Source organism: Rhipicephalus sanguineus, chromosome 7 (genome assembly GCF_013339695.2).
Source record: "Rhipicephalus sanguineus isolate Rsan-2018 chromosome 7, BIME_Rsan_1.4, whole genome shotgun sequence".
Classification (NCBI taxonomy): domain Eukaryota; kingdom Metazoa; phylum Arthropoda; class Arachnida; order Ixodida; family Ixodidae; genus Rhipicephalus; species Rhipicephalus sanguineus.
In genome coordinates this window covers 32548660-32567813 of record NC_051182.1, presented here as the reverse complement: position 1 = coordinate 32567813, position 19154 = coordinate 32548660, and the positions used below count along the sequence as shown (strand labels likewise).

General features: G+C 47.0%; 1 protein-coding gene across 1 annotated transcript in view; it reads right to left on the bottom strand.

Moving 5' to 3' along the window:
* Positions 1-5256: 5256 nt before the first annotated feature.
* LOC119398598 (cytochrome P450 2H2) overlaps positions 5257-19154 on the bottom strand; it is a 28849-nt gene continuing 14951 nt past the window's right edge. Inside the window, exons 6-9 of the mRNA XM_049417360.1 lie at positions 18682-18791; positions 17213-17471; positions 11767-11957; positions 5257-5469 (exon numbers count right to left, since the gene is read on the bottom strand). Coding sequence (XP_049273317.1) covers positions 5291-5469; positions 11767-11957; positions 17213-17471; positions 18682-18791 — 739 coding nt within the window. The 3' untranslated portion in view covers positions 5257-5290. The remainder of the gene's footprint in view (positions 5470-11766; positions 11958-17212; positions 17472-18681; positions 18792-19154) is intronic.

The window sequence follows — 19154 nt, the reverse complement described above, 5'->3', positions numbered from 1 at the left end:
ACGTTAAACCCCAGATATTATTACACTGGAGTCGAGCTTGTTCCATTGGACAATTGTACAAGGAAGAAAAGAAAACTTGAATGCATCAATTCTTGTGGTATAAGGTAAAATAGCATGTGAATGACTGATACTCGGGGACATCGGGCTGGAGGGTGCAAGTACAAGGTGGATCTATGTTAAGTGCTTTATTATACAGTCGGTATACAGGAACTTGAAGAGCTTGATTTGTCTGCGCGTAGACAGCGTCTGAAGGTTAGCTCTGTGAAGAAACGCGGTCACTGATTGCTTCCTCCGGTAGCACAAATAAATAAACCTGGCTGCCATTCATTGGATCCGTTCTAGCTCATCAACTAGCTTGTGACTGTTTGGATCCGATATTATAATAGCATACTCTAGGGTCGGGCGCACTACTGTTTTATAAGCGACCATCTTTCAGGCATGACATCTCTTAGCTTTCGTCTTAGAACGTCCCGGTTAACTTTCAGCCGCTTTTAGCCAGTTTTTATTTGGGCCTTGCGTGTATATATATAGTCGCATCAAGTGAAAGAAATATTAAACGTAAATTTGACTGTAGTGAAACTTCATAGAAAAAAGAATTGTCAGCCATTCTGCTCCCTGAAGGTTGATGACCAGCAACGCTGTTTAGCACGCTACACAGATGTGTCACAGAACTCACCCTATCGCGCACCCCGCAACTACATCCGAAACGGCTTTTCAGAAAGTGTCGTTAGAATTTAACGTATCCTCCTTCAAAGTTTTCCATTTGAGTACCATGGTGTTTGTGTCTTTTTGCGACATGCTTGACAGCGCTTGTGTTTGCGTCTTTTTTGTGTACGTGTTCGTTGCCTTTTGTGCGCTGCCTATTCGAGAATCATGGCTCACCAACTAGCCCATCAGTACATTTTAAACATGCTTCGTCTTGTTTGGCCTGCTGCGTGCGCTTGGCTTTTTGTGCACTATCTTAACTGGTGTTTGCCACCCTTGCATTTTCCCTTGTTCATTTATAGTGGGCCGGTGGTGAATGGTGGGGTTTGAGCATTTTGTGTGGCACACACGTTTCTTTTTATTGCGATAGCAATTATATGGACACTCTCGGCGGTTTTTCGCCGTCGCCGTCATGTCCCGTATATGTATATGTATACATAAATAAAAGCCACAAATAAAAATAATTCAGAAGAAAAAATTCCGAAGCGCTCGCCGGGGATTTCAACAAGCGACCCCTCGCTCCGAAGCGCGCTGCCTTGGACAATTAAGCCACGCCTCATTCGTTCTCGAGGATACTAACGGCAGAATACAAACGCACGCGGCGTTGGGTTAAACGCACGGGACGCCGCACGTGGCGAAATTAAAATTATGCGAGACGCGGGCCATGCTGCATTGTTGCCCGCGTTGCGTTTGCGTCGTATCGCTGGCGACCTACGCTGACCCCAAGGTTGCGGGATCGAATCCCGGCCGCGGCGGCCGCATTTTGATGGAGGGAAAATGCTAGAGGTCCGTGTGATTAGATTTAGGTGCCCTTTAAAGAAGTCCAGGTGGTGGAAATTTTCGGAGCTCTCCGCTACGGCGTCTCTCGCAATCACATCGTGGTTTTGGGACGCAAAACCCCGACAATTATAATATCTTTCACTCGCTTTTAATTGAACGTTACCTTCACTCTGTAGATGTCCCGGACAACACATCAACGGAGGTATCAACCGGCGGGGCGAAGGATGGCGCTGACATCGCCCGATATTCCATCGGCGCCCGCGATCATGTGGGCCCTCAAGGTGCTGTCGACCTGTTCGGGTACAAACCACCGGCGGTGGCCGCCTTAGAAGATGAAGAAGCAGTGACCGAAGAATGCAGGAAGATTATGAACGGGAGCAGCAAACTCTTTAGCGCGAACATACCGGTTCCGATGTGCGTGGTTCTGTCCAACACGAGTGACTCGGTTGACCTCTCGTTCAAGCTGTACGTTTTCACGGAGGGTGGCGGCCCAAAGAGTATGCTGACCGGTGGTGGTGGCCTTACGATGGACTTTCGCCTTGGATCCACGCACGAGGCTCAACCGGCTTTCGGTGAGTGGTCGACAGTGGCCCTCGAGGGCGCGTCATAATGTCGTCTCTACTGTAGGCGTGCGCAGGATCGTCCATTAGTGAGGGCCAAGCTTCATTGCAGCCCCTCCTAAATGACACCTCCTAATTGACAGCGCCCTCCTAAATGACAGGTCACCTCCTAAATGACAGCACAACCCGTAGCAACAGGAACACGGGGAGCCAGGGTCGTAGCCGGGGGGCTGCGGGGACTTGTGAAGCTTCAAGTACCTTCTCCCCTGACTACCCAGCTACGAAATTTTAACATGGTTGCGTAAGGAGCTCGTTTCGCCGAAATTCCGGCGCCGGCGGCGTTGTAAGTGAGTGAAAAATCGCGATTGGTGCAAATAATAAAAATCCTGGATCCGAGGCGTAGCCAACGCAACCCTTCTGCGTGGCAAGCAGGTGTTCTACCACAGAGCGACGCCACTGCTTGAAACTGTTGCTGAGAAAAAAAAAAACCTGTACAGGAGTCATCTGCCAGGAGTCGTCTTAACACGTGTAATATTAATTACTTCGTAGAAGCGTAATATACGGAATCGCACCAGGCGTCATGCCATCTGAACTGCGCAATGAGTGGGTGGTTTAAAGGACTACCCATTAGAAGCACCCAGGCATATATAATTATCATCATCAGCGACAGCCGCAGCAGAGCGTGAAGTTGTCTAGGCGCGCGTATTGCCTTATACGAATGCGTAGTGTGTACTTCGATAATTCGCAACATGATGAATTATGACGTAGTGGGCACTTCGCAGCTGTACGTGCAGTAGGCATTCTAGGAAAGTTTAAATCGGCCAATATTACGCGCACAGAGATTCCTTTCCTCGAAGCACGGTTGAGGTGTCCAGCGAGATTGAGAAGGCGATGCGCACGGGGCCCGATTACGCCATCGCGTTATATACTCTTGAAGGCGAAGCTCAAGCCTCCTCGAAGTATGTTCTCGCGCCAGCAGCATGTAGCGCCTGTAACATACATCAGGGTTCCAGGTATGATAGGAATGGACAGAAAATGCCGAGAGCACAATCCGAGAGTAAACCGAGAGCACAATCTTTAGGCGTCATTCGAAACTAACATTTCTTCCAGGTAAGACATGTTAGACAAAAGTGTATCAACAAAAACTTCCTTAAGGTTCCTTCGCATACAACGTGGGATGGTGCTTTACAACGCTCAGATTATCGTGCTATAATGCACAAGTCCGCCACGCTGAAGGCGCTAAAGATGCTTGAATCCATACCATATTGCTCTACGCCTCGCGACCGGTGCCTCCAATAAAAGTTCAATACTGAGCTTCTGTGTGGAGTGGTCTGTTATGATTACATCGTCATATCCAGGCCATACGTATTTTATGAAAGTGCGTTCAAATCACAAACGCAATTCGTTTCCTACCGTAACTGACGCCTCTTCTTTCGTGCTTTTTCAAAACCAGTTTTCAGAAACAAAACCCTTCTCACTGCGTGTGAGAGAGCTAGCTAGCCGAATAAGTGTGTATCTCACTCTCGAATATCGTCTCATTGCTCCCGCAGAGAGCTCAGCCACCGATGCCGGGGCGGCGGCAGCCCGTAGAGTACATGACACCGTGTTTGTCGAAGTAACTGCGCATACTCCAGAGAACCAGGTTCGAATGCACTTGCTAGAACTACAAGCGAAATATTGTCGTACAGAATTATCCGCAGCAAAAGAGAGAGTTGGGCTAATTGGTTCGGGTTCATTTCGGAACTGCGCAAAAGACGAAAGACACAGAAGAAGACTTAACAATGCGAGAGCTGACTGACAACCGAGTGCTTTATTCAAGCAAAACAGAAAAAAGACCGAAACCGAGACAGAGAAAGACGTCAACCTTACCGTTGTCATGCGGTAAGGTTTATGTCTACTATAGGGACAAACGGGGCGCTGCCTCAACGTTCGCCTGCGTGGACATCATAGCTCTTTAAAGGGTACGCCGTGTTCTCCTATTTGTCTGCCCACTGTGCCGCTTGTGGGTGCTCCCCGGAGTTCTGCCGCACGACCACGGTATTTGGGCACAACGATTCTGGCATAAGGGAGATAGCTGAAGCATTCTCTATCTGCAAAAAATGACGACACGTGTGTTAGTACGCAGTCTATTGCGTTGCTCGAATGCGAGTTGTCTTACTTGAATAATACCTAATGACGATGCAAGCCGGTAGTCTTTTGTCATGTGCATAGGTTGCGCGTGCGTGTTTTGTTATTTTTCTTCTCTTTCTTTTTCTGTTTTGCTTGAATAAAGCACTCAGTTGTCAGTCAGCGCTCGTGTTGTTAAGTCTTATTCTCTGTCATTCGTCTTTTGCACTGTTCCGAAATGTACAGAATTATACACTGATGCGTCGAAGCCACGCTCCAGCGTGCCTTATGCGGCAGTCACCCGTCACCTGCATCCGTCTTTCTCCGCATCCGCTCACCTATACATCCAGTCTTTAGGCCTGAAACTTATGCGCTATTGATGACCGTGAGGCGCATCAGTAAACTAAATCTTACAACAGTTATATTTAGAAAATCTATAGGTGCTTGAAAAGCCTCCAGGGGCCAGTCAACCACATCCGATATTTTTAAAGGTTTTAAGTAAACACGCGCATCGTGTCAGAATGCCGTCACTATCAACAATGACAAACAAGGCAGCGCTAAGCGCCGCAGGCGCACCACGAAATAAAAAAAATTGAAGGACACTTTGTAAATTCCAAAGTGTGTTCGGCGAAAGCCTGTGGCTATTCGACTGACTATGCCATGGTAACGGGGGAGTCCACATTCTTGGGGCGCTTCTCCGAACCGCTTGCCGTGGAATCATCACCGGGCCGCTTGGGAGCCATCCGACTAACTCGACTGCTGCAACGAGACGTCTGACGAAGGAGCGTTGCCGCGCGCGCCGCTGTGCCATCACGTGATTGCTGAGAGAGTGAGAGGGGGCACGAACGGACGACGCCGCTGGACGCCGCCACCGCGTTGTTGCGCAACGCACGTTGGAAGGAGTAACGCGCAACTGCTGCATGCGCCACTGTGCCATCACGTGATTGCTGAGAGAGTGTGATGGGGCGAGGCCACAGCTGGCACCGCTCAAGCATCAAGTATAGCTTTTTGAAACGAGCCTGGAATGCAGCAGGTTGCACACAGAAGCGACCTGAAGCACGGTCTCTGTGCAGACACTGCGGCAGTGCACATAAATTCTAAAGCCTATGAGTAACGGTAACCTGCAAGCTCTCGGTTTATTATCGCGGTATGAAACGCAGTTTCTGCGTGTCATTGGCGACATTGAGCAGAGCGGGTGCTGTGACGAGGGAGATGGTTCTGCCTTCTTCCGGAAGCACCCTGAACCTCTGAAGCGTTGTGGCCACATACAGGTAGACCTCCATCAGGGCCAACGTTTTACCCGGGCACTGTCTCCTTCCTGAAAGCATGATGGCAAGATTAGAAAGGTGCACATCTGTCTATAGGTCAGGTAGGATTATTCGACCTCAGTTCGCAGTTCAGTGACAATGCGCATGCGAAAAGCGGTCGCACGTCTCATTTAATGGTCAACCACCGCCGTGTTTCCTCAGTTGCTATGATATCAAGTACGATGAAATAGAATAAGTTCATTAATGATATCCACAATTTATCCACCGCTTGTTGTCATAATAACGTTATTAAAAAAAGACAGGTGTGGTTGCCCAATGCGCTGTTTATTTACGGTACTGTTAGCCCCAATTGTAGGGATTTTTGCAGGGTGTCACGGAGCATATAACACGATATGTCAGCTCACATCATAAATTCAGACAAATATAAAGCAATACACTAGACACAAACATTAGACACAAAATAAACACTAGACAACACCAACGTGAACTATCAATATTTTACAGTGTAAAGCAACACGCAGCCAAGCCTTTGGTCACGCAAATAACAGCAGTGTTACACCTCGAGAAAAGCCTGAAATTGGCTAATGTCATCTTCTGTGATTACGTGTACATCTACGCAGTTCCACTTCTTTACAGGTCAGGGGTAAAAGAATATTAAAAAACAGTGTTTTTGCATTGGAATATAACTAACAACTCCATGCCTGCGCGGAACACGGGGCACAGTCACAACATAAGCTGGAGGAGCGGCCTTTCTGGAGCCCATTGTAAACTCTCTAAGGGCGACTACTCCAAGTACATTTGCAAGGTACCCACTACGCCATAATCGTCATCATTTCACGAAGTATCGAAGCATTCACTACGCCAGAATTCATAATTTTGCAAAGTAGTGAAGTATGCACTACGCGCCTGTGAGGCAGTATGCGCATGCCTACATAGGTGCACAAATTGTTGATGCTGTGGCTGATGATGATGAAGAATTATGGCTGAGTTCTGTGTAATGGGTGGGGAGCTTCAAACCACCCACTCGTTAAGCGATTCACATTGTGTGACGCCTGGTGTTATTTTACTCTTCTGCCACGCAATGTTACACGCCTGAGCCACAATTTAATGAAACACGAACAGATAATGAAGCTAAGGTAGGTATACGGGACAACACTTGCATGTTTCAACTGCAATACATTAATGATCACATAACTGGAAATAAATTAAAGTGGATGAAAAATCAGCATTTGCGCAGGTAGGGATCGAACCTACAAGCTTCGGATAATGCTTCCGATGCTCTGCCAATTGAGCTTCAGCGGCGCTCGCTTTCCCATCCACTTTATTGGGTATTTATGTTTGTATAGTCCTGGGAATGTTAGCCAGCAGCGCTCGCTGCCATGACGGCGAGTGTGGAACACTATTTTGTTGTCAGGACTATAACAAACATAAATACCCAATAAAATGGATGGGAAAGCGACCGCCGCTGAAGCTCAATTGGTAGAGCATCGGAAGCGTTATCCGAAGCTTGTATAGGTTCGATCCCTACCTGCGTCAAGTTGATTTTTCACCCGCTTTAATTCCTTTCCAGTTATCTCATAATTAGTACTCTACAGTTAAAACACGCAAGTAATGTCCCGTATACCTACCTACCTTAGCTTCATTATCTGTTCGTGTTTCATTAGGCAGTGTCTAACAAAAGAAGCGAGCCCTCGATCAATTCCTTATCTTTCATTTTCCGTTTACTTGTCACAGAAAACACTAACCTTTTAGTAAGTGAAGGTAGTAAAATGCAGGTTAGTTAAATTTGCTACCTAGTTAGTAGGTGAATAGTGCTGACTCGAATGGTTAGTCCGTTACAAAGTTGTTAATAACAGCGCTAGCAACTTCGTAACCGTATTAACTCTAGTCGACTACGATCAGCCAATTAGAGGGCGCTTATTTAGTTGATATGCGCGTGTGCATAGCCATATCAAGATGATTCTATTAAAAGTATATATAGGATAAAAAGCGAAGTGGCACTGTCCTCGTACACTAATTAATGGACGCTAATTTCTTTATGTAATTCCCATGGTAAGTACGCATCACAGCAACATACATAGCGGCATGAACGGATCACAAACGAGAACACACACGCAAACGCACACACAGAATATGGAGACTTCTACGTAGCCCATATCTACTATAGCAGCAGCTTGAAGGCTATTTATGCTCCTACTTTGGGATGGCACACCGTGTACTGGTTAGCAGCCATAGAATGTAGAAGCATAATTGTTGTTTTCTACACATCATCTTGTGCCCTTCTATTTGCTTATGCGTGTGCAATCACGTAGCACGAAACTTTTGTTACAAGTAATCAATAAAATTAAAGTTTGTCTCAATCTTCCTAAAGGACTGTCACGATTACGGCAAAATATATTGCGGCATGCACGAAAGATCTGGCAACATAGGTTGCTTAGTAGTTACCGAGTTAAAAACACCAAGGAAGCTTCCGTGGTTAGAAACGGCTAACTGGCTTAAAGGGGTGCCGCGAAGGTAGTAAAATACGCTCGAAACAAATAAACACATCCGTTTACTAACTGTACACGAACATTTTTTTCTAAGAGTGCATGTCTGAGACCGGTTATTTGAGGCTACTGCGAAGTCATGAACAATTTCAAGTAATTGCGTTGTTGTGGAAAAAGCACGCCAAAAACAATATTGGGCTGAATAAAGAACCGTATCCAAAAGTAGGAAATGTGATTATTAATTGTGTACTCCAATAACTTACAGCACGTACGAGTCAAAGCTATCGGGCCATAGAAAAACCGACTGTTCGTCCCAATGTCTAATCATCGGGCAGGACACCACTGGAAAATGATTCACGAAAAATAGCTCAGAAGTTTTTAAGACAATTCAGCGTATCACTTTAAAACTTTTGAAGACGTAATCGCTGACATGGTCACTCTCACGCACTTCGTGAGGCCCGCCATCCTTCAACAGCGTCTCGGAAAAGACCGGCAGGCTTCAAAAATAAGTTTGCGGCTGCGACGTCGTCAGCCGTTTCGGAGAGTTACACTAAACTGTTTTAAATGCGAAGCATTTCTTGGCGAACTTCCCTATCTATCTATCTATCTATCTATCTATCTATCTATCTATCTATCTATCTATCTATCTATCTATCTATCTATCTATCTATCTATCTATCTATCTATCTATCTATCTATCTATCTATCTATCTATCTATCTATCTATCTATCTATCTATCTATCTATCTATCTATCTATCTATCTGTCTGTGTGTCTGTCTGTCTGTCTGTCCGTCCGTCCGTCCGTCCGTCCGTCCGTCTATCTATCTATCTATCTATCTATCTATCTATCTATCTATCTATCTATCTATCTATCTATCTATCTATCTATCTATCTATCTATCTATCTATCTATCTATCTATCTATCTATCTATCTATCTATCTATCTGTCTGTCTGTCTGTCTGTCTGTCTGTCTGTCTGTCTGTCTGTCTGTCTGTCTGTCTATCTATCTATCTATCTATCTAGCCGCCTACGACTTTGTGTTCTCCTGGCCGTTTCGTTAATAGGATGTACACCAAAATTAGTGTGGCGTAACATGGCTTTAGGACGAACATAAGTGACGGGTCATAACATGAAAATCATGATATCCATGTCATGAACGACATGATTTACATGCTACTGTTTTCGTGTTCTTGCGGCCGTTTCGTTAGTTTCATATAAACCAAAATTGGTTTAGCTTCGCATGACTTTAGGACGAACATAAATGACAGGTCATAACATGAAAATCATGATATCCATGTCATGAACGACATGATTTACATCCCACAGTTTTCGTGCTCTTGCAGCCGTTTCGTTAGTTTGATATAAACCAAAATTGGTATGGCGTGACAAGAGTGTATGACGAACATAAATGACAGGTCCTAACGTGCAAATCATGACACGCATGTCATGTACAGCATCAGGAGGAGCATCAGTTACTTGAAATGGTCTCGGGACGCTCGCGGCTGTTTGGATGGATATATGCTAAAATTCGCATGAGAAAACATTTCTTTATGAAGAACATACGTGACAAGTGGTAACATGAAAATCATGACATTCATGTCATGTATGGCATGATTTACATGCCACGCTCATGGTGCGCTCGCGGCCGTTTCTCTAGCTTGACATGCACCAAATTTGGTATTGAGTGACGTGACTGCATGCCGTACATGAATGACAGGTAGTAACATGGCAATCATGACACGTATGTCATGCAGGGCATGATTTACTTGCCACGCTCATAGTGCGCTCGCGGCATGTTCGTTAGCTTCATATACACCAAAACTAGTATTGCGTGAGGTAACTACGACAAACATATTTGACAGGTGGTAAGATGACAATCATGACATGTATGTCATGTATTACATGCCACGCTCATTGTGCGCTCACGACCAGTTCGCTAACTTGATATACACCAAAATTGGTATTGCGTGACGTAACTGTTCGAGGAACATAAATTGCAGGTGGTAGCATGAAAATCGTAACATGCATGTCATTTACGCCATGACTGACATGCGACGGTCATGGTGTGCTCTCAGCCGTTTCGCTAGCTTGATATAGACCAAAATTTGTATTCCGCGACGTGACTGTATGGTGAACACAAACGACAGACCCTAACATTCAAATCATAACATGTATGTCATGTATGGCATGATTTACGTGACACTGTCTTGGTGCACTTCTGGCTGTTTTGTTATCTGGATAAATACCAAAAGTGGTACGGCATGGCATGAGCGCATGACGAACATAAATGACAGGTCGTGCATTAGATGCGTTACGTTGTTGCGTGTTGCGTGTTGAAATATACGTTTCATTAGCGTGGTATATACCACATTGTACATGCACACATGCATGCGATAAAAAGATGCGATATATAGTGGACTAGATGTCATGGCATGAAGGACTTCATTTGCCTCAAAGACAAATAAGGCGATGTATGCGGCTGTTTGGTGGCTGCTTCGCATTACACCGATTGCCACCTTGCGTGGGATCTGCCGAATTTTTTTCCTCTCATAGCGTTCAAATATCGAATTTACCCTTTGCGACACTCATGATGGTCGACTGTCTGTAAATGCCTGAAATTTACATAATTTGATGGCAAGGTTCTGGAGGTCCAGTTTAAAGCAACGAGAAGTGTTAGAACGAATTATATTACATTTTACATCAATTAATTGCAATTACAACGCAAGTAATTATGTAATTATTGTACAGGCAGTCATGCAGTATGTCTTTCATAAAACGAATTGAAGGACTTACTGAAATCAAATGAAAAAAAATTCCCCCGCACCTCCCCGAAGGGGATCGTGAGGAAATGCGAATGCATTTGGGTGCACCCGATGAGTGTGCGATTAATTAATGAAGAGAGACGAGAGTGTGCACGTAGAGGCGTAATGCTCGAGTTGCATTGTGTTACACTTCGTCCTAGTGGTATCGTTGCCGCGAGAGATTCGACTTCACCGACTTCCATCGCTATCAAGACACCAAAGCGCACGCTCCCTGCATGATATATATAGGTCCGAGCGCGGAGAGGAGGAGCGCCCGAGCTCTCTCTCCGCCGAGCGAGCTCCGCGATGCGAGCGCCCTCACCGGGTACACTCCTCCTCTCCCTTACCCTCCGCTGCTCCGCGATGCGAGCGCCATCACACGCCCGCGCGCTCCTCCTCTCCCTTACCCTCCGCCGCTCACCACCTGCTCCGGTTGCTAGGAGCGGCGCAGCTGTTGCTAGGGGCGAGGAGGAGCGCGCGCGGAGAGATAACACCTGTGCGCACGCCGGCCAGGGACGCAGGACAACCCCCGACTAAGAAATGCATTCGCATTTAAAATTATCTTCTGGCGGCAAGCGTTCCTAAAAAGCTAAAAAAATGATTTCGAAATTCCTGCCCAAAGTTCCCACGTCCGATGTCTCGTTAAACATGGTACTGCCTGGAAGGGTAGCGCTAGTAGACACGGACTAGAGGAAGACACACGGACACACAGACGGAAGCGCTCTAGCCAACTCGCCCAAGAAACAGCACTCCTATGGTACTGCCTTCGCCAAGTCGATCATGCGTAGCAAAATATTTCACTTAGAAGCGATATAAAAGAACGTTATGTAACAAGAGTGCTTAATTTGGCATTAGCTTAGTGTTCGTATCTCTTCCTTGCCGCGTTTACAAACGAGGACGTCGTGTCTCAAAGGGCATGGCAATGTTCAGTTCCGTGAGCTTCATTGAGAGCACGGGGCTCGTCACAAGCTGGCGCCTTACAGCATGCATTGGTTAAGAAACAAAGTTACAACTATTTGAATTCATTTATAAAATATCGCTCATGCTCTGGCTTACCGGTTCCAAAAGGGAGGAACGCCGCCGGCTTGTCATTCACCTCGGTGCCGTCAGCATTGAGAAACCGCGTGGGGTCATACTTGGACGGCTCGGGCCAGTAGGCAGGGTCGTTGTGAAGGTTCCACAGGTTTGCGATCACCATGGTGCCGGCAGGAACGTCATACCCGCAGATTACCGTGTCGCGACCTGCTCTGTGTAATGCAAAGATGCACGTTGCAATTGTCAGTGTGCGCCAGCCATTGTGCGCTGTTTGTATAAACGAACAAGTAGCGCCGTGCCTACTAAGACACAAATTAATTGTTGATCTTAAAAAAGATGACAAATTGGTTCACTTGCTTTTGCGTTGGACATAGTTTACTACATAGCTTAAGCGATCACGGAAGTTCGTGTAAACCAATGTAAGGTCGTGCGTTGAGGATTTTATGGCAGACGCATTTCGATGGAGGCGAACTGCTAGACGCCCGTGTACTCTGCGACGTCAGTGCGCGTTAAAGAAGACCAGATGGTTGAAATTTTGGAGCCCTCCACTACGACGTCTCTCATGATCATATCGTGGTTTTTACACGTAAAATCTGAGATATTATTATTTTACGACAGAGTAAGGGCGAAAGCTCTTTGGCTATGGCTTGAATGCACTCTTCACCGAATTCAATGTACCATCGTTTCCCATCGCCCTATCTCTGAGAAAGATGCATCAACAAGCCGGCGTGCATGCATAGTTGTCATCTTTGTGCATTTTCCATTATTTCGGATACCCAAGCAGCATGGTTTAAATGCTCATTATCCCCAATATACCTTGACTGCAGGAAGCTCTATGATTCGAAATGTGCTAAGCGTACTCGGAATGCCAAACGAAGGTACAGCCGAACCTGCATATATCGAACTCGTAAAAATGCGGGAATTAGTTTTAAATGTTGTACAATTTCATATAAAACGTTTAAAGAATTTACCAAATTTTAATTACCAATTTTGGTGCGCAAGTTTGCTTCACGGTGCAGCTTTACGGTATTGCTAACGAGACGGCTTGACGTCAATGCGCCTGGGCGATGTTTTTTCCCCCATAGTTTATATTTGGGGGTAAGGGTTATATGCAGATGCGAGTTATACGCGAGGAAATACGGTATCGAAGTGAACTGCGCCTCAACATCATAATGCGCTGCTGTGCGAACTCGTCGGGCGCTGGAAGCCTCTAGTCCGCCTTGGTTCTTAGGTCGGCTTTGTTCTGCAACCGTACTGAGTCTGAGCGTGCTTCTTGGGATGCTCTACGTGCTCTACGTCAGAATTCTTTTCTCGACGTTTGGCTGTGTTGATTATCCCATACTTGGCGGAGAACGGCAGGTTCTTCCGTTTCACGGCAGTAGTTAACAAAGGGAGCCGACCATCGCGGAAAGTGACCGTGCATGGCAGGCCTACAGGCTTCCCAAGCAACGCTTAGCGGCGCTGCTGCTCTTGACAGGCAGCGCCATCTCTGGCAGAAAAAGAGAAACTGGGGCGTGATCAGCGAGCGCTTTCCCTTCTCGCCACCGCGTTGCCGCTCGCTTCCGTGCACGTGCAGAGCTCTCGCGGTGCACTTGCGGCGTCTCACAATGTACCGCGTGCAGTGCGGCTTCAAAAGGATCTTCAAGCTTGACTGGCACTTCCGCAAAGCGAACTTGATAAAATGAGGAAAGCTCGTCAATCACGTTAACGGTGAAGAGCAGACGATCGACGACAACCACGCCCGACTCAAAGCGAAATGCATTTCCCAAGACGCGATTACACCGTGTAGGACGTATACCTCGAGGTAAGTCTCATTCTGTCACGTTAAAGATGACTAATGGTCCACATGCACTCCGATATGAAGCCGTACACGCTCTCGATGTTCTGCGGCGTGGACTACGAATCATATGATTGTTGTTTTGATATGACATGCTTACAGTAGCAGCCGTGTACTTTCGTGAACAAACGTTTGCGACGTGCGAAAAAAAGATTATACGGCCATGGCACTGCTTCCTGAGAAGGTTAGAGTCAAGTCCTCCGTGCCGCTGGAGAATCATCCGCCGATTAAGACGCGAGGCAGCTAGCTGAGCTTCAACCACTGTGAAGCAAGATGAACTGCTCGCCTCGTTTTTTCGGCTCTCGCGTCATGCTTGCAGTCTGTTTTTATGATATCGACTTGACACGCGTATAAAACCTGTTGCGCGAACGCGGCTAGAAAATCGCACAAAGTCAGAAAGTGGTTAATTCAAGGTTGCAATTGCAAAGCATGTATGAAGTGCCAGTTATATTTAGCGGCTTAAATATATATCACCCCAATAAAGTGACAAAAACAAAGCAAACCTGCAGAACGATGTCAAAGGTTACTGAAAATGCACAGACGTCCGTTCCGGCGTGATAAAGCAGCCTTCCCGACGCGTGAAATGCAGGCGCCGAACTTCTGACAATGTGCGGAGTTCAGTTGAATTCAACCAACCGCGCAACGCTAACGGTATAACGCGAATGTGAACGTTCAACAACGACGGGTAGGTCTCACGAACACGGGGAATCAAAACACAAAGTTGCTTCACCTACAACCGTAACTGGACTTTAACAATGCGAGAAGACAGCGAGTAATCATTACTGTAGTCGCTGCGTGCATGCGCCCCGTTACTTACCGATTCAGGTAGTCGGAACGAACGAAAGCGATGAACTCAGACAGCCAAAATAGAAGGCGAGACAGCGCTGTCAGCTATCCACGCTTGCCGCCTTTATTTCTCGTGCGACACGCCCGGGAACCGATACAGTTTAACACGTGAATCGTGTGCCTTGTCTGCACTGTTGTGGCTGGCCACTAAACCGCAATACTTCGGACCACGCTTGCGCTTCCGCGGGGTCGCTTCTGCCATCGTGGAAATGCGCAGCTTCGCACAGCAAGCCTCTCGGTTCAACGTGCTGAGCTGACGGCCCCACAGTTACCCGCACCGAGAGAAGAACGCGAGCGCACGTGCGCTACCGCTCTACCGCTACCGTGAAAGGGGCTGAGTCGGCCGCGCGACGGTTCAGTGTTTTCCGACAGAGCCGCAGCGCGGCTGGCGCGGCGCTGTCGTCGCGCCGCAAACTTGAGCTTGGGTTCCCTACGGGCGCGACGACGAGGAATCATGGGAGAAAGCACGTGATGACAAGCGGTAGTTTCTGTTCACTCCGCGCGGCGCCCTCCGAATCACATAGCTAGTAGAGTTACTGTATATGCTACCTTTAGCTAGCAGAATTGCGCATAGGTCTGGCAAGCAACCACAGCTATGCGGCGAAGCCGCTCTATGCTTTTGCAGGAGACATTCCTACCGTGTCGCCGATCGCCATATTTGGCGTGTCGAAGAACGGTGATTAAACCTCACAGTCGATGTCTGGTGTCAATCCAATTCGCTCCAGCGGCGGCGTAGAGAAATACAAAAATTAGCCCGAGCGTCAGCCTCTCCGCAATGCATGGTTGCTAGCGGCGTTTGGAAGACAGATGCGCAACTCTGCTACCTAACGGTAGCATATGCAGTAACTCTAATCGCTAGCTCTCCCCAATGCGTGCCGATAGTCCCCTTCCGTGACAAAAACCCAACATCTTGGAAAAGCCAATTTCTTCTCCGTGCTGTCTGATGTTCGATGCATGAAATGTTACGGCGATATTTGTTCGATGTAACCGTATAGATTTCCCTGTGCATTGACGTTAAAGCATTGTCGTGTTCGAGAGTATAGTTCGATATAAAGGATCTAGGCAAATTTGATATAGTCGGGTTTGGCTGTACGAACGCTATACAGTGGTTTAAACCTAGGAGTGTAGATAGCGGGGCCAGTTGGTATGGATCCATGGAAGTAAACAGCGCAAAAATCAAGACGACGCACACAGGAAGAAAAGACAAGAACAGGCGCTGACTTTGAACTAAGCTTCTTTAATCAGGAGTAAACATATAAACATCGCACCGCCGAAACGGCGCATGCGCAAAGAACATTTGCCTCTTCCCTCGCTGAAAAACCAAAGCAAACACATGCCACATGTCTCATCTTATTCCAAGATATGCAAATTCCTTATCATGCAGTGTCACCGACGCCTGGCTGACACATGCTTGCGACAGTTTAGAGATGTGTGCGGCCTCAACAAGTTCACGTGCTTCCTGGCTTCTGTGTTTGTGCAAAATTGTAGTGGAACCAAAAACGGGCGTACACTCACACTGGCGGCAACGCAGTGATAAATGGGAAGAGGCAAATGTTCTTTGCGCATGCACCGTTTCGGCGGTGCGATGTTTATATGTTTACTCCTGATTAAAGAAGCTTAGTTGAAAGTCAGCGCCTGTTCTTGTCTTTTCTTCCTGCGTGCGTCGTCTTGATTTTTGCGCTGTTTACTTCCATGTTTGAACCTAGCTCCCAAACCGGGCTTCATGTGCGCATTGCACAATCACAACTTCGCTCTCGAAGGACGCTTGCGCTCTTCGGCATCGTAGTACCACTTTGAGTATCGCTCCGTACTGTGAAGACTATACCTTAATTGCTATTTGCTGGGCAGATCTTATACACGGTGGACAATAAATAGGTCATCCATGTTATTGATGATTCTCATTTTTGCTTGATATCACTACTAAGCCTCTACCATTATGATTTATATTTTTGACATAGTTTTGAGAGTATACCTCTTCGGCATCATTACAGTGTGACAATATGTTGAAGGGCGTTTAGCGCAATGCTCGTACATACATAAGGCTACTTGGGGAAAGCGCCACTGTGAAGACAACGCTTGCATTTTCAAACATTTCCGTCTATAGCTGTCTTCGCGCAAGCGTGAGTTTATTGCGTACTCTCTTATTATTTGTTACTACTAAAAACTGCGCAAAATAAACAGGTACAAGTGAGACACACGCACAATCGCAGACTAGCAACTGTGTCTCACTTGTCCCTGTTTATTTTGCGCAGTTTTTAGTAGTAATGTAGTACCAACTCGCCCAACGCTCACTCCTTTTGAAGTTTATTATTTGTCTTCTTTTGATCTGCTCGTTGCTCTCCTCCAACACAGGGCATCCACCTGAGCGCTTTTAGGGTTCTCGATCCTGCCTTTATTGAGGCGAAAGCCTTAGACGCCTCATGAAACGCGATTATTGACCGTCCGCGGCGTCGGCGTCAACACAAGTGATGCAAAAAAATCAGATCGCATCATGGCGCCACCATATGACGTCATCATATGACATCGTCGCTTGTTCAAGGGTGGGTCGATCACGGAGGTAGTGAAAAACGAGGCGACGTGCAGAAACCTTGCGATGCCTCCGATCTTAGAGGCAGTGCAAGACCACGTTAGGCGCAGCAAGCTTTCGGAGGGGGAGGGATACAGCTTTTCCTGTTATCTATCTACCACGGAGATCTGCGTCTATCGACGCCGACACAGCTTAACACGTTTACCGGTGCCGCAGTTCTCGATATGATCGGAAATGCTTTCCATGGATACACTTACGCCCTCTGCAGGCCGAGAGGGGACGTGGTCCTCCAGCGTAGCGCCTCCAGAATGCACGCCATTGTAAACGGCGTGCGACGCCTGTCTTCCCAGGCGGGCGCCGTCTTGCGTCCAATCGCTGCGTCGATTTCGCGCTGTACGCGCGCTTGCTGACCGTCCGGGTCGCTGGCCGCGATGTACAGGTTCCACAGGACGGCACTTCGCACGGTGTTGGTGGATGCGCTGTAGAAGTTGATCGTGCTGCCCACGAGCGTTGGAACTGCGACGGAAAGCTTATTATTGCGATCGCAATTATATGGACACACTCGGAGGGTTTTTGCCGTCGCCGCCGTGTTCCGTATAAATTCCAAATCGATAACACCGTCCCGCGTATCGCATGCTCTACGCGCTAGTAAAGCGCGCGAGAGCTGGGGACGAACGCGGCTGAAGCAGATATGAAACGAGCCGGCCATTTCCGTCGCACGAAGTGTTATGTCGCACATGTTATCGCCCCGCATGCGAGGCTTGCCTACGATGGCTCCTCAAGCAGAGAGGCAACGCCTCGTCCGTCTTTCGTTGGGCGAAGGTGCATGAAAGGGCGCTGACGGGGGGGGAGGTGCAGTGAGCAGCAACTGCAAACTGATTATTAAGGCGTGGTCGCGAGCACTGGCGCGCGCTATCTCTACAGACATCACTGCCCGTATACGTGCTGTGCTCTTAACGCTCACTTCGCATTGAGACCACGGACAGCACGAAAACCGCATCGCTCCCTGGAGCGGCCGTATTCGCTTAAAGCAACGCTTTGTAGAGTTACGCGAGATCGGATCCAAAAGAGTTAGCTGCTAGCGTTACTATAATTTGTTGCTATCGTATTCATTGCTTCGCCCAAGCAGCGAAACTGATTTTTTTTTTTCACACGCGTACGTAGGTCAGTTCACTCAGTTGGTGTACTGTATGACCTTCGAAATGTTAAACAAAGTAATCATAGACAGTACACTCTATTTGTTACAGACATTTTATAGCAAGAACTATTACATGATGAATCGACTTAGGCAATGGCGAAAAAATAAAGAAAGGGTTTTTTCCATTCGCTTACTGTCCTTTATTAGGTCGATTCGGCGATGTTCACACTAGCGTCATGTACTATGATCACGTTGCCCGGGCTTCCACGCTTGTAAGAGCCTGTAGTCTGCATCTAACGCAGCTTCATATGGGCCTTCTTTAGAATGACGACATAGAGATACCATGGCTAGAGATTAACATTTATTTTCTTACATTGAATAAAAAGAAACAAAAAACGGTTGATTCTCGCCGACCCGTACGACAGCCGTTTAAATACTTCAGAGGCGTTGGCAAGAGAATTTTTAATTCATCGACCGTCTGCTCTGGCAAAATAAGGAACGCACGAAATGTCCTATGCCTCCATTCCTAACTACCCTAACTAACGATTTCGCGCTACGTCACTTGTAGTAGTTATGATGCGCACTCACTGCTGAAGTGGGATTCTCTCCCTTTGTCTTCTTTGATCTTCCCCAGGTATCCGTCTATGAAATCATTCTCGATGTGCTCCTCCGTATCTTCCCGGTGACGCACTTCATTGCTGTAACAGAAGATATACGAATTACTTGGGTTTTCTATAAACGACGAAACTTCGTAAGCACGGAGACCGAGTACAAGGCAGAGGTCGCGGGATCGAATCCCGGCCGCCGCGGCTGCATTTTCGATGGAGGCTAGAATGTTTGAGGCCCGTGTACTTAGATTTAGGTGGACGTTAAAGAACCCCAGGTGGTCGAAATCTCCGGAGCCCTCCACTACGGCGTCTCTCATAATCATATCGTGGTTTTGAGACGTTAAACCCCAGATATTATTATTATTATTATTATTATTATTATTATTATTATTATTATTATTATTATTATTATTATTATTATTATTATAGAGTACAAGGCAGAAAGAACATGAC